The 15,457-nt window shown below is 54.1% G+C and overlaps 1 protein-coding gene across 6 annotated transcripts in view; it reads left to right on the plus strand.

The window, feature by feature from the left end:
- Positions 1 to 15,457, plus strand: part of LOC140658942 (ankyrin repeat and fibronectin type-III domain-containing protein 1-like) — a 260,543-nt gene that overhangs the window by 172,026 nt on the left and 73,060 nt on the right. For all 6 annotated transcript variants that reach the window (XM_072878028.1, XM_072878030.1, XM_072878031.1 and 3 more), the window contains one exon: positions 12,145 to 12,185. In XM_072878028.1, coding sequence (XP_072734129.1) covers positions 12,145 to 12,185 — 41 coding nt within the window. The remainder of the gene's footprint in view (positions 1 to 12,144; positions 12,186 to 15,457) is intronic.

Below are 15,457 nucleotides of genomic sequence, written 5' to 3' on the forward strand. Positions count from 1 at the left end.
GATGAGAAGGGGTGGCCTGGAGTGAACCAGTGCCTCCTTCCCCCAGCCTCGGGGTAGCAAGGAAAGAATATTCCTAGAGAAGCATGCAAAACTCAAGGGACTTTTCCTACTTAAAGCCTCACCTGTAACGTACATCAATAATGGTTTTGTATGTTTTTCTCTGCTTAAACAGTTTGTTGCATATATATATTTCTTACAAACTCATCCAAGTAAGCAGCCCCAGGCTTTCTGCCCCGCTCTGCCCTCCGTGGTGGTTGGCGTTGCCTTCTGAAGATGCTCGTTTTCCAGCTTTCTCTGGGGGTGCCGTGGGATGCAAATTCAGCCTAAAACCCCTGACTCTGCTGAGTGGTTCCAGCGTGGGCTTCAGTGCCCCACGGTTGTTCTCTTGTGGGCTCTTGGGGCACCCGGACTTTGCCACGGCACTTTGTGCTCCTCCTTCCTCCCGCCAGCACTCCTGAACCCATTTTTGTGCCCCGGGGCAGTGCCCAGTGAGAGGGGCCATCTGGCAGAGCTGTCAGCCACCACAGGGCTGCAGGCGAGGAGGATGAGGCTGAAGAGCAGGGCTGGAGTCCCTGGGGTCCTCAGAGGGACAAGGACTGTGTGGCGGCAAGGACCGGAGGAGCACGGACGTTAGCATCTGCTCCCAAAAGCCTGTAGCGTATTAATTTCAGAGAGCCTTACAGCTCTGAAATGGGTTGGCTGATACGCTTCAAGCCCTGTTTTTAAAAGAACTGCTTTTGTTTGAGACTAAACATGAATTTTTATGGCCTAGAGCAGTTATGTTGAGTTTGTGACAGTGGGAATGGGGTGCTCAGCACAGACCCTAAGTGTTACTCCAGGCACTGAAGTCGTGCCCGCTCTCTTTAAGCAGCGGTTTTGCTCTGTAAAGTGTCTGTATAAATATCACCTTCTTACTCAGTGTCCGTGCTCCCCCTGAGTCACAACTGCTCCCTTTCTTGACCAAAACTGAAGAGCGCATTGTAGCCTGCCATGCCCACCAGCCCGCCCAGAGCCATCAGCTCCCTGGGGACGAGCAGTGCAGGAGTGGGTTTCCTGGTATGACGGGCTCGCTGCTGGCTGCTGAGGAGGAGGATGATGAAGAGGCCAGCTGTGAGGAGCATTGTTATTTTGCAGTGGGCATGTTGTTCTGCAAGCGGCTCTGCTCTTCCTCCGAGGTCTCAGTTAAGTTAAAAGCATATCGTGGTTGTGTTTGCATCATGCCATGGTTGACAGGCACGGAGCTGGCTGCCAGCAGCCAGGTTCCCAGGAGTGAGGATCTGTATTTACCCAGTTTGACGCAGACATTGTATAACCTCGGGGAGCCACTTTCTGGGCCAAAAGAACAAGAGACCTGCTCTCTGATGGCGTTTTGAGCTCTGGTTGGATGATGTCCCATGGAAGGGCTGGGTTTTATTTGGTCCCCTGCTGACAGCCTGGTTCACGTTCCTGCAGGTCTTGCGTGCATGGTGGTTATTTGGTGGGTGGGTGACTGGCCAGGTTGGCCAGATCCCTGCTCCAGCCGGATCCTCTCCCTTTTCCAGGTGTGTTACCAAAGGAGTGATTTGATGGCAGAGGGCCCTTCCCGAGGGTGCTGCGCTGCAGTGGCCCTGGTGCTGCTCGCCAGGGCAAAGGCATTGCTGCCTGTGTGCTGCCTGGGCAGGGGTCTGCGCTGCCTGGGCTCCCCCGCGGGACAGCAAACCTCAGGCAGTTGGGGTGGGGGACCCCGCTGTGGGGACCCTCACACTGTGGTCCACTTGCATCCGGTGGCTTGTCCCTACCAAGGGGACAAGGCTGCTGGAGAAGAGGGGGGGGTACCCATGCATCTCAATTTTTCAGACTGAGTGGAGGGGTACCCACCAGACCCGGTACCGGGGGGCAGGTGAAGGCAGAGGGAGAAAACAAGGGAGATGCAGAGTCTGTCCAAGCAGAGGTGGACTGGCTGGTCGGACAGCAGCCAGGCTTCAGATGGGACCAGCCATGCTCAGCCTGCTCTGGTGGTGCAGGGTGAAGGGTGGGGTGGTGGGTGCAAGCCTGCTCCCTGCCAAGGTACTCCTGGGGGGTCAGGGCCCTTGGACACCACCTGAAGTACTCTCCTGGAAACCCTCGTCCTTGTGGTGCCCACCGGTCCTCCTGGGTGCCTCAGGGGAAAGGTCTTTCGCAGTCCGAGCTGCAGCCCTGGTTCTGCTGTGTCCCAAGGGGCTGCAGCTGATTGAGCGGAGCGTGCGATGGGGAGGGCGCCCGCTCGTTTTCTCCCCGCACTATAATTAGCTGGGTTGGCGGGCAGACCTGCTGTCAGGCTGCCTGACACTCAGCCAGGCTGCGGGGCTGGCAATACAGCATGTAAAGTACATGCTGCAGGACAGGGTGTAATTAACTGCAGGCCCTTGGAGCTGAGAGCTGACTACTCGGCTTCCAGCCTTTTTTCTTGCCTTTTTTTTTTTTCTGTCAGTGATGGAATATATAAATTCACCTATAAACCAGTACAAACATGTATGAGCTGGTATGCCCAAAGATTAAAAAAAAACCCCAAATATTGGAAAGTACCAGGCAGTGCATGAATGCAACATTAAGATCAGGCAGCTGACACCCCCTTAAATGAGGCAAAATAAAAAAAAGCAGGCTCTAGCAGCAACACGAACTCAGTCGCACTGCACCCCCTGCACGTGCCGTGCTCAGGGCTTAACGCTATAAATAGCAGCATATTCAGCTACGCATCTCGGCCGTGATTCTGCAAACACTTAAGCCCAAGCACAGCTCTTTCTCAACGTGCTTAAAGTTGCAGTAATAGTTTGCAGGCTATAATCAAGAAGGAGAAATAAAAATAAGGTAGAAAATAGCACATGTGCAGCACAGTGTTGGTACCGACTATCAATGAATATACAGCCTGGGTGTCTGCTGCTCCTCCCTTGCAGCTCCTGCGCCCTTATTATTAAGGATTTGATTAATGAAAACACGGAGAGAAGGTGCCCGCGCCTGTGTGTGCGTGTCACCCTGGATGTCGTTGTTGAGCTGGTGGAATTTACAAGCTCCAGTGATTTTGCCAGCAATTTGACAAGTTCTTTCATCCAGAGAAGCTCCGATGAGCAGCAAGTGCATGGCTCGGTCTGTGCCAGCCCTCAGCATGGCTTGGGGAGGTCCTTCCAGAAAGAGAAACTTTTTAATAAAGAGGCTGTGCGTGCATGTATGTATGTATATATATGCATAAATTAATTTCTACAGGCATGTAGCAGTACAATAGAAGTCAAGAAAAAGTTTCCTGGATGAGTTCTTGGTAAAGAAATGCTTTGAAGTTTGGGTCTGCCTTAGTGTGGTGTGAGCTGCAAGGGGTTTGCGGGTGAGCAGCCCCCGTTGGTGTGGGGAGCGTGGCCTGGGAGGAGGCTTGGCCGGGGACAGCAGGGGAGGGAGAAAGCTGGGGGAGATGCTGAGAGGGGGCGGGAAGGCAAGGGAAGGCGCGGTGGCAGCGAAATGAAAGATGAGTGCAAATGGACTTGTTGATTGGGGGGTGTTGGCAGATGCTCATTAGCAGACTTGCTTTTCCTCCTGGTAGGAAGGCAGGCTTGGGGACAGAGCCGGTTCTTGTTACCCCAGCTAATGAGGAACCCAAAGTCAGTTGTGAGGGTTCGTGCTGCAGCCAACCCAGTTGTGTGCGTTTAATTGCCGAGTGGAAGGAGACCAAGGGAGGAGAGGGGACACTGGGTGCTGCTGGGTGGCAGGGCTGGCGGGCGTCGGGGCTGTGCTGGCGCGGCTCGTGGCACTGGGGCTCGGTTCCATTCCTCCTTGGTCCGACACACACGTGTGCACAGATCTCTGCTCCTCTGTGCAGCACACCTGCAAGGACATGCTCCGAGGAGGAAGAGGAAGCAGAATTTAATGATGTTGGGAAGTTTGGCACTGCTCTGGCTTGGCCTGGCCCTCATGAATACAACCTGTTGGCAGGGCCAGGGAGGGCTGCTGAGATGTGTTCTGGAGTGAGGGGCTGGTAAGAGGGCTGCTCTCCAGGAGGACACCTCTCATCGCGTTCCTGGGGGTCAGATATAGGTTGGGTGAAAGATTTTCCAAAGAACCAGGTTTACATTTGCATTTCAGCCCCTAGGAAAACACCAAGGTCTCCCCTCCTGGGTCCCAGACGTGGGGGTGGGTGAGCAACCAGAGAAGAGCATTCGGCCTCTGGTAAGATGAGATGCTGGAGTGTGGGTGGCCACCTGCTCGCAAGAGGTCTTTCTGGCGTGGCGAGGTGATGGGTTCAGGCTGGCGTCTGAGCACAGCTGTGGTGCCAGGATGTGCCAGCCAGGGGAAACACAGGTCCTCTTACTGGGTGGGTCCGTGGTGCCTTCAGTGGGGAGAGCTGCTTGGAGGACACCACAAGCTCCTCCGGCTCCCAGGTGTGGGTTGAGCTGCTCTGCTGGGGGTGGCTGCAGGGCTTCGTTTCTGTTCCCTGGATTGCCTTGGAGTACGTCGCGTGCATAGCCGTGTTTCCCTTCTCTTTCCCCCCAGATGGTCCAAAAGCACTTTTCTCTACTTTTTGGCACATTTTTCACCTTCCATTGGACTCAAAGCCCAACCTGGATGCACGTCAATGCCCCATAAGCATGCACAGGGTCAGCGCTTTTTGCAGGCGAGTGTGATAGCTGGTTCAGACTCCTGCTCGAGAGCTGGGCTGGGATGAGCTAGCTGCTGAAGAATGAGCTTGTTAGAGCCATTGGCATCCTCCTCTGGCTGGGTCGGGTCTGCGGGGAATCGCTTGCCCCCTCCTTGGAGCCTTTGTAGTTGAGGGAGGAGGAGGCAGGATCGCGACAGCAAGAGGCTGGGGCTGGCACGTGCAGAAATGCTGGCGGCTCATGCACCCCTCCGTGGACCACCGGTGCTTTGGCTCTGCCGAAATGCCATCCTCTGAGAGACCAAGGCCCTTTTCTGATTCCCAATGGCATGTGTCTTCCTCCCTCCCTCAAGCCAGCCCCTTCCATCTCTGTATCTGGGCAGGCAGCGCTGCTGCCCCAGCCTGACCCTTCCTCTGCCACCAGATTTTGTTCTGCCTTGTGACCCACCCTTTCTTAATCACCCCTGTTCTCCGTTCCTTAATCACCCCTGTGCTCCAGCACGCGGGTGAGGATCTGCTCTCCAGCAAGGCTTGCCTGTGGAGGTGCAAAGCTGCACCCAGCTGGGTGGCCCAGAGCTCCCTCCCGGGTGTGAGCTGGTTTGCAGCACTGCCACATTGAAGGTAGGAGTTATCACCGTGATTTTTGGCTGAGCAATCTGGTTCATCCAGCCTGAAATTCAGGTTTTAGGGTTGAGGGTTCACTTGGCCTCAAATTTGGGTTTTGGGGAGACTCAGGGCTGTATTAGCCTGGGGCCCTGGTACGGTGCTGGGGGCAGGTCACGATGGCAGGTGGGATGGGTGCCGGTGCCCACGGAGGAGAGCTGGTGTCCACAGGGGAGGAGGCAGCACTCCCACAGCCCTTTGGTTTCTTGGCCAAGCCCATGCCAGAGGCCGGGGGCTGGAGGGACACGGGGGTGCATGGTGTGCCAAACCCTGGGATGCTCCGGATGGGTCGGCCCTTGCTTGGAGGGATGCTGCTAGCTGGGGCAGGGGGAGATATCTCCTTCATCCTCCTTCTAAACAACCCTCTCGCCTCCTAGGCTCTGAATTTTATCCCCCTTCCGACAGTCAGGCATCAACTCCCGATTACTCATAAATGCAGCATGTTGCAGATATGCGGAGCTTGACAAACGGCTGCGCCTGAAAGCACAAACTGCCAGGATCCATGGGTGAGAAGCTGGGATGAGGGGGTACAGACTGTGCAGCCTCGGTCCCCCTACCCTGTCCTGCCCTGGGGGCCAAGCGCCTGCTGCCCATGCCCACATCCCCCTGGAACCCGCCCAGCCTGGCTTGGCTCGGGCACCCGGCTCAGGGATGCTGTGGCTGTTGGGGCAGGGGCAGAGGTCCCAGCAGGTGAGCAGGCGTGGATGGCAGGTTTGCAGCCTAGACCGCTATCCCTGTTGGCCCACAAGTTTGTTTTGCAGAATCCTCTTCTAGCATGGAAAAATAACTCATCCCTCGGTTTTTATCTCTTTTGTTTGTGTGGGCATTGATTACGCTGGGAGTTACTGAGCCAGATTTTATTGGAATGACTTAGAAAGCTGCCACCTGCAAGCGGCCGCTTGTCGTTGGGGATTATTTTGATGTAGTTCCTAAATAATTGCATGAGGCTTCTTCAGCCTTGCTAATAACTTTGTTCTCTAAGGGACACTGCCCAGAAAAAGATGAGCTGAGATTACACTTGGCAACATTTAGGAGAGGAAAAAGTACAACAGGATTGATGTCTGCTGGTGTGAATAAATAAATAATACAATACTTCTGCCTTAGCCCCTCCATGAGCATCCTTGTTTCCAGCCCCGTGTCTGTTATCTCCCCAGCTTGGCTGAACTTTGGAATTCAGAGTGGTCCTTTAAATCGATCTCTTCTGTCTGCAGCATGTTGTGCTAATTCTTATCAGGGACCAGCAAGGCTGGCTCTACAGATGAGCTGTCCTAGGGAAGCCTGCCTGGTAGCTTATATAAGTTGTGTAACTTGGGCTTGTTAAATATATGATTTAAATAACTTGCAAAATAGTTTACTTAGTGCCTGAAATGTGAAATTAAGAGAATAATTTCATGTTGGCCTAGAGTCTCATAGGTTTGCAAAGGCTTTGTGAAAATTGTGGGTCGTGTTTTAAATAAAGAGATAAGTCCACAAATGTCTTTGACGTTTTGTACAAAATACAGTGTTTAAAAGGAGCTTGTTTTGCAGTTTAAAAGGAGCTTTGCTTGCCGAAGGGAGCTGGGTCGTTGTGTGTACGGCCATGTGATCGCCTGCCCTGGTGAGGAGGGCTGGGAAGCTCCCAGCAGCACTGGGAACGCCACTGGGAAGACAAGAGGAGCTGGTGCCTGGGCTGTGCTCAGGTCCACTGGCTTTGATGCCACTGGGCAAGCCTTAGCGATGGCCCAGATGCAGCTGGGTGTTGCTCTACTAGTTTGGGAGGCTGCATTTTTATACCCCTGCAAAGGTGCTTTTTGAGAACCTGGGCATGGGTCCTTATTTTGATTCCTTTATGGCAAATAAAACTACTCTGGCCTCTCAGTTGGTCTTGTTTAAGTGTAAAAGCACCAGGAAAGTTGGTGTCCTGTTGCCTTCCCTTTTCCCTCGTAGCATTTCTAAGGTGTTTCCTATGACGTTGCACTTTCAACGTTGATATTGCACTTTTCTGCAAGAGCAGAAGGGCCCTGAGTATCGCACAGATACTTTAATCAAAACTTTAATCAAAACTAGGGCAGTGCAAGCCTGGCTCAGGTATTCTTATATGGGGAGGGGCAGAGGATAGCGGTGGTAATGATCTTGAGGCAACAATTTCTTAATCATATTGGCAGGCAATCCCTGCTTCTTGGCAGGCTGCGTCCTGGCACCCAGGAGCTGTGGGCTTGGCGTCAGTGTCCCCTTCTGCTGCTGCCTCTGCTCGAGTGGTTGTTTCCTCTGGAGAGGAAAGAAATTAAAGATGGTGCCCGGCTGCATGCAAAAGGGCAGGTGCTCGGACGGCACGCACCCAGGGGCAGCGAGGTGTTAGGGGCACTGCCAGGCTCCGAGGGACACCATCTGGGACAGCATCCTGGGGTCCCACCTTCCTCTCCTGGCCCTGCCGGCAGCAGGAGTGTGAACGCTGGAGGGATGGAGGGTGTAGCCTGGAAGCTTTTTGGTAGCTGCCTTGCCCAGCGCCACATGCTGGGGTGGCGGGGGCTGCTCTCGCCCCTCCAGATGCCTCCGTGCTGCCGGTCCCCGCAGTCGCTCAGCTCCGTGTCTCGGGAGGAAAGGGTGGAGATGGGCACAAGCCTCGCTTGAAGTATTTGTTTTAAAAATACATGCCAATGAAAATGACTCTCTCCATTATTTCATTAAGGGATTTAAAATGTGCTTCCTAAACCCTGCGTCATCAATGAAGTGAGCAAGCGAGCAGCAGCACAGCAGGTCCCGTTGGAGGGTGACTCACACTGCAGGGGGGCTTGGGGCTTGCAGGGGACTCTTTGAACTGGGGCATGCTCCACTCCCTCCCTCCCTCCAGGGATGGCCAGGGTCTCCCCAGCATCCAGAACAGCAGCAGGAGGTCTCTGGGAGCCCCTGGGGCCCCAGATTTATTTTGGGAGCTGAGCCATCACACTGCAGCTATGCCTCTCTGGAGACCCCAGCTATGCCTTGATGCACAGGAGCCACCAGCAGACAACACTCCTGGAAGCCCGTAGATCAACCAACAACAGTGCATGCATGCAGGCTGGTATTTGATTTTTTATTGTATACCTGCATAGATAAAAGCCTCCAGATCCCATATCAGTTCAGGAGGAATTGATCTTTCCTCCTAGAAGGCAGGGGAAAACGCCAGGTCACCTTTTGCTCATTTTTGGGAGCTCTCTGCCTCTTTCAGTCCCCTCTACTTGGTTTATTAACCTCTTCGGTGGACAGTCCCTGTCCACGGCTCCTGTTGTGACACTGCATGTGCCTGCGCTCACTTCCCCTTCCACTTTTTCATGAGGGTCTTGCTTAGAGGTGGCCAAAAACATGTCCTTGCCTTGGGTCTTGCTGCTGACCCTGACTACCTTCTCCTGCCCACGCAACACCTCCACCAGCCTCCAGCAAGCTCTCCTCCGTTCACACGTGATTCCTGTGGCCAAGTGCTTTCCAGCTGCTCTCTGGGAGCCCTTTGGATCCACGGCCACCTTGGTTTTGTGTGTGCCTGGGAGAACGAAATGCAATGTGGTGGGATGGACCTGTGTTACTTCATGTGACTGCTGGGCATGGTCCCTCTCTCTTCTGGGAAGAGAGTAAGAAGGTAAAGGGCTGTCTAGGGGCAATATGGGGAAATGGAGGCATGAAGAGGGAAGAAAGGGCTCAAGGCTGGACCTTGGGGTGGTGGTAGAGCCAGGAGCTGATCCACAGCTCCTGGCCTTGCTCCAGGCCCGATTCCTTGGACATGGTGCTGGCATTCTGCTTTTCCTCCTCGTTTGCTATTTTCTTATCGAGGTTTAAAATTAACTGTTTTGGCTAATCTTTGCTGTGATCACTCCCCGTTTTACTGTTTTGTTTTTCCTCTCTGCAAAGTTAGTGCCTCATTGTTTTATTCCAGATATCTAAAACCTTCTCAGTTTTCCATGACTTTTAAAAAATAGTTGGTTGATAAGCTCAAGGTAATGCCTTCTCTTAGCATGCTTGTGCAGCTCATCCTGCCAGCGGCTTGTGGACTGCATGAGCTCATGAGCCATAGAGCACGCGGAGGGCCGGGCAGGCTGCCATGCCCATGGTGCTGCTCACCTGCAGCCGTGGCACGGCACCGACAGAGAGCACGCGGCTTCACCAGAACTTCTCCACCTCCCTTGTCTGTAAGAGCTGAACTTGCAAGGTGATCTTTTCTTTTTCCCCACGTTTCCACATGGTTTTCCCTCATTAGGGGTTGATTTCAGAGACCTGCACCTACATCCTAGCGGGAGACGAGGGGAGGTTAACACTCATGATACCTGTGACTGCGTGAAAGGGCTACTGCAAATTTTGCCATCTACTGCACTGCAAATATTGGCGCCAGTAATAGTCCCTCCAGCATTTTAGAAAGGTAGAGGAGTGTCAGTGTTGTTTCCTGCTGTTATCAGTTATCAGAAAGGTCAGGTACTGTCTGGAGCTGGCTATGGGGTTGCTGGGAGCTTTTTCCCACAGAGCTCAGCTGCAGCTGGTGGGGGGTCTGACTGTGCGGGATGCAGATTTTCCATGTGTTGTTTCAGTGGTGTTGAGAAAGCTGTTTGCAAGTGGTTTCTCCTTAAATATCAACAGTTCTCCGTGATCCCTGCTAGCACAGTTATCAGATGGAACTGAATTTGTCATGGCTCGTCACCCTCGTTGCAGCCAATCCATAGTTTGGGAACTGGTACCCTGGGTTTTAGGTGTCAAGTTTAAAGAAGTAAGGAAATACCTCATGGGAGTGCTGTGCCTGACGGCATGGAGGTGTTCCTGGATGTGCTGTGGGCTTGGAGGACAGGTTTCATCGCCCAGGGCATTCGCTCTGTGCAGTTACTGCTGTGCTCGTTCCTCTGCTGCTTCAGGAGTGCAGAGGGTGGTTGAGGAGATCACCCAGTCCAACCCCCTGCTTAAGGCAGGGTCACCTACCCCTGGTTGTCCTGGACACCCAGGACCATGTCCAGTTGGGTTTTGAATGTCTCTAAGGCTGGAGACTCCACCACCTCCCTGGGCAGCCTGTGCAAGTATTTGACCACCCCATTCTGGTGTCTGGCCATCAATCCCGTGGGCTTTGCCATAGCTTCTGTCGTGTCAGAGGAGGGGAAGCAGCGGGGAGATCCAAAGGGTGCCGGCTGTCACTGGCCGGTGGGGGTTGCTCAGAGCTTTTGCACGCGGACATGGCAGTCGACAGGCAGGCACATGAGATCTTCCCACCCCAAAGGGCTGCTCCTTGTGTGCTCCCAGCTCTGCCCCAGGCCGGAGCTCAAGTGTGTGCCCGTGAGATGTGCAAGAGGGTGGCACACATCCAGACCCGTGTACCCTGCGCTGTGGGTTTGGTCGCAGCCTCCCCACGCCGGTGTCCAACCAATGCCTCCATGCCAGGGAGAGATTCAGCCACCGAACCGCAGCCCCGTCTCGCTGGCTTGGCCAGCGCTCCCTTTTTGGGCAATGTTTTGGTGACAGTGGATCCCTGCCTATTTAAAATCCAGGGCCCTCCTCTCCCCGCTTGCTTTTCAGTCTCAGGGTGGGAGCACCCGGTGGCTTTGGCCACCGAGGGGAGCACTGGCAGAGAGCGCTGGGAGAGCTCCCGCGCCCCTGATTAGCATTCGGCCCCGCTGCTTTGGCGCCCGCGCTCGCCATTGCCTGGCAACCACAGAGCAAAACTACAACAGCAGCCCCAGAGCCCGAGCGGGCTTCCCGCGAGCGTGCACACACGCCGGCACACGCCCGCTGCACGCGTGGGGACGGGGCGGGTGGCGGGGCCACCTCACGCTGCTGCCCACTGTCCCCCATCCCGGCAAGGCGCAAGGGTGAGGACCGTCCCCAAGAGGAGGAGGAGGAGGAGGAGGAGAGGGCTCCGGCAGTGCGACGGCTTTGCTGACACCCAGGTTTGGTGGGTCTGTCTGTCTGTCTGCCCCGGCACCGCCCGCCGTGAGCATCCTGCTATGTCCGGCACGGCCTGCCCCTCCGTGTCCCTCGGTGGCGGGGGCCCTTCCGTGCTCAGCAAGCACGTGCCATGAACTGGGGCCTCGGAGGGGGCAGGGGGCCAGCCTCCACCGTGGGTGCCTCCAGGACAAGGCGTGTTGGGGAGAGACTTGGGCGTATGTAGGTGTATATGGCCCTGTTGGACAACAGGGCAAGGCACAGCGGTGCATGGGTGCTCTCTGTGCGCCCGGCCTTGCACCCAAAGCGGGGTCTGTGGGATGCCTGTCACCCCCAGGCTCCCCGCAGGGAGGCTCAGTGTGGCTGGGGTCTCCAGGGGACCCTGGCGCTCCAGCAGCCCTGGTTGGGATGCTGTCAGACTTTTACTAGGCCGTGCTGTCGGCGCAGTTGGCGGTGCATTGGAACCTGAGTGTGCATTGGGCTGTCTCTGCTTCCCAGGCTTGCACGTGCTTGGGGTCCAATGTCCTTCTTCTTGGCAGAAGAATTGCGTGGTCCTGTCCCCGGGGAGTGGCTGTGGGCCTTGGGCTCAGTTCCCCGCCCGGTTGGAGGCTCGCTGCAGGCAGTAGTGGCTCAGTCCTTCTGTCAGCACTGCACCTCATCCTCTTTCCAGCTGGGCAGGCTCGAGAGGATGCAAGTCCCCTCCTGACACAAGGTGCCATGCTTCTGCAAGTGATGGGAGAGACAGACATGCCTGAATACATTGGGTTCAGACCTAATGCGTCCCCACACCTCTGCTTGGACTCTTTATTTTTACATCCTTGGCTGCTGTGGGCTGTGCCTACGGCATGTTCGGTGGCTAGAGGTCCTGAGCTGCCTGTCCTGTCCAGCCAGCCCACATATACCCACTGGGCAGCAAAAAGCATAGGCATGCCTTTTCCTGCTCACCACACATCTTCATCAATGATACTTGCTTGGCAAAGGGTTAAAGAAATACATCTCTTTTTTGTGTCTTGCAGAGCCTGGGGTCAGCGGACAAGAAGGACTTTTACCAGCCAAAGTAAGTGCCAGTAGCTGTGGTGAGTAATTGCATGGAAATTCCCAGTTGGTCCACATTACCGAGCAGCTCTGTGGCTTGCTATGATTAGACATTTCAATGTACAAGAATAGCTGCTGCAATTACACAAGTGAGGATAACAGTGGAAGGGCTGTCAATCATTTTGGCTTCAGGGCACATGCAAATCATTAAATCAGGTCAGAAGGAATCACGACAGCTTGACTGAGCCTGAGGGACAGAGCTGGGACCTGGCGGCCAGGGAGCGGGGCTTGCAGGGGTGACCTTTCCCACCTCTGGCTCCCTCTGCTCCGGGTTTGCACAGCTGAGCTGCTTTGGAGAATTTAAGGGTTTCGTTCTGTGTCACAACAGTCTGATCTTGAAGTACGTCTTCCGCAGCCTGTGCTTTGACGTTGATGCCTGTCATATCCCATCCGTTGTGTTTTGTAAAGCACGGTGAGCTGCAGGGGTGAGAGGAAAGGAAGAGGCTCTCTGGAGCCGCCATATTCATGAACACGAACAAAGGATCTGCAAATCACCCCACTAACATAAGCAGCTGGTTACTTAGTGCATGCCCTTGGCCATGGCTCTGAGCTGGCTGTGACAGTCCATAAGAGAGTGAGAGCGGAGCGCTTATGGCTGTCAACCTCTGAGATCTGTATTAAAATACAAGCAGAGGTGGCACTCGCAGGCCACTTATGTTGTTGCACCCAACATTTGCAGAGCCTCGCTGCAGCATGGCACCTTCAAGGTAAGAAGGTTGTCTCTTTGGTGGAAGAGTGTCTCTGATACTGTCACTGTTTGGATAAGGGCAAACTCTATTAAAAGCCATGTTGAGAGGTTCGGTTCTGGCCCTGACCACTAAGCAGCTGTGCATCGTGCTGCTGAGCACATTGCATGTGGGACCTTGTGTTGCTCGTGCTCTGTCTGGGGAAGTGAAGATCTTTATGTTATTGCCTTTTTTATTTTGAAAAAAACACCATAGGTGCTTTTGGAGTTGTGGAACAGTGCTCTGATGTGCAGGATTGTCAGAGGAGCATGGTTTTGGAGGATTCAGAAGGAATTGGATTGAGGAAATTTCTCCTCCAAAACTCACTGTCTTTGGGATACTCTAGAATTGGGATACTCTGCACTTGCTCTTTCTTTACTGTTTTCCAAAACGTTCCTGTAGAGCTGATTCCCGGCAGTGCCTGAGCACACAGTGAGCACTGAGGCAGCATCCTCAGTCCAAGTTACTCTGGGCATCAGAGGAGGCACGTCCAAGGTGCACTGGGGATGGCAGGCTGTGTCATGGGGCGCCTTACAGAGCTGCCTGCTTGCTGCCTTTGATGGGGAGCGCAAGTATCGGGTGCGTGTGTGTTCTTCAGTTAACCACTGGCTCCTCTTTCTTTATGCCACCAAATGTTTTTAAAACTCAGTGCTAGTCTCTTAGGTCCATACTGAAAAGTCTGATTTCAGGGAGCTCCTCTGTCCGCTCACCCCGCGGCAGTGCTGATCATCGGCTTTCCAAGATGCTTGGCAGCTAGAGACTTCTGAAAATACAGCCAGAGCCATTTCCCAGGCTGTTTAATCCTGCATGGCTTTCTGGGAGATCAGAGGGATATCCCAGGAGGTTATGAAGTCATCGAGGACACAACGACAAAGTGAACACACATTTGGCAAAGACTTATAACTGTGCTTTTGTGACCTCTACTAACAGTCGTCCAAGATTTCAGCGCTTCTTACTGTAGCACTGCAGTGTGCTTATGTAGTGTGTGTTTTGACAAGCAGGCTTAAAAAAGATCGAAGCATCTCTAGTGTCCCTATTCCAGCTGAAGCTTTTGTGATTTGGAGGAAATATGTAAAGAGCTCTTACTCTTTGGTGTTCCTGCAGGGTGATTTTGGCGGTAGGTAGCAACAATTATAGTGCTGCTTTTATAGCTCATCTCATCAGAGAAACGAGGGATGTTTCTCTACCTTAAGAGGGAGAACATGGGCTTCCCATCTCACTGAAGTTGCAGAGCTGTTGGGTCAGTGGTGGGTGCTGGTGCAGAAGATCTCATAGATACAGGGTGTCTTACTGGTGGTCTCTGGTTCCCCTGTGCCATGAGGCTATGGGACCACCATGGTTTGGCCAAGCAGCTTGTGATATCAGCTGCGACTTGACTAATCATAATATTATGACTTCGCTTTATGCCCATCCTATTTACATTTTGCAGTGGCTATTTTGGGGTTGCGACCGGTAGAGTTTGTGGCCTTGATGTTGCCTGGTACCACTGCTCCCATCCGATTTGGCTCTTCGATCCACCGGCTGCTGCCGGCACTGTTGCTGTTGCCGGCAGACCTCCTTTTGCTGCTGCAGCCCATCTGCAAGGCTGGGCCAGGCGTCTTACGGAGGCCCTCAGCCTCTGGCAGGACTGGAGCTGGTCTTCCTCAGCAGAGAAAGATCCCTGGCAGACATGTTCCCCAAGCCCTGGGTAAGGCGGCAGCGAGCAGCCAGAGCATGGGAAGCAGCTGGTTCCCAGAGCTGAGCTGAGCCGTGGTGGTTCATGAACACATCTGTGCAGCGAGGCTGGTGATCTGAGAGAAGTCTGGCAGCAGGTGGCTGGCCCTCCAGCCCCCACATGCCAGAGAAAACTTGACTGTGCCTCTGCTTTTCCTTTTCTGCACTTCAGAGGCAGCATTTCACCCTGAGCAGACCAAACCCCCTGCACTGCGGGAGCGGGGTCAGAGCATCCCTGCTCTCGGGTCGGTGGTTTTGGGCTCTCACAGCAGATGTAGGTTATAGAAAAAGAAAAAGGACACAGACACCAGAAATCTGAGCAGTGTGTTTTATCACCGCTTGTCCTGGGAGTGAATCTTGCTCCGTTCCTGCTGGGTTCAGAAGCTTTCTCTGACAAGGTGTCCTCCTCTTCCCTGGACACCAGGTACTCCGTTAGCTGGGTTTCCCTGTGTCACCCTGAGTGATGCCTTTCCTTCCTTTGTTGCCTCTTCCCTTCAGAAATGGAAATGCTGTCATTACGTTCCCTCACCCCGTAGTTACCATTGGTCTGTCTCAGCCAGCAGTAGGGTGTTTCCTAGGTGCCAGTGAGTCCCGTGCTCATCAAGGGTATGGAGAGGTGTCTGCCTTTACCCACCAGCCTTTGATGGCCTTTACACTAAGCTCTTCCACTCTGCCCAGTCCATCCAAGAGGTTTTAAGGTACAGATCTCCTGCTGGGTTCCTCCAAATGTAGTGTGGCAAGCACCCAGGAAAGCATAGTGAAGGCAGACCTCCGCTGTGGGAAGTCCGAGGTGTCC

This window comes from Ciconia boyciana, chromosome 13 (assembly GCF_034638445.1).
Source record: "Ciconia boyciana chromosome 13, ASM3463844v1, whole genome shotgun sequence".
Taxonomy (NCBI): domain Eukaryota; kingdom Metazoa; phylum Chordata; class Aves; order Ciconiiformes; family Ciconiidae; genus Ciconia; species Ciconia boyciana.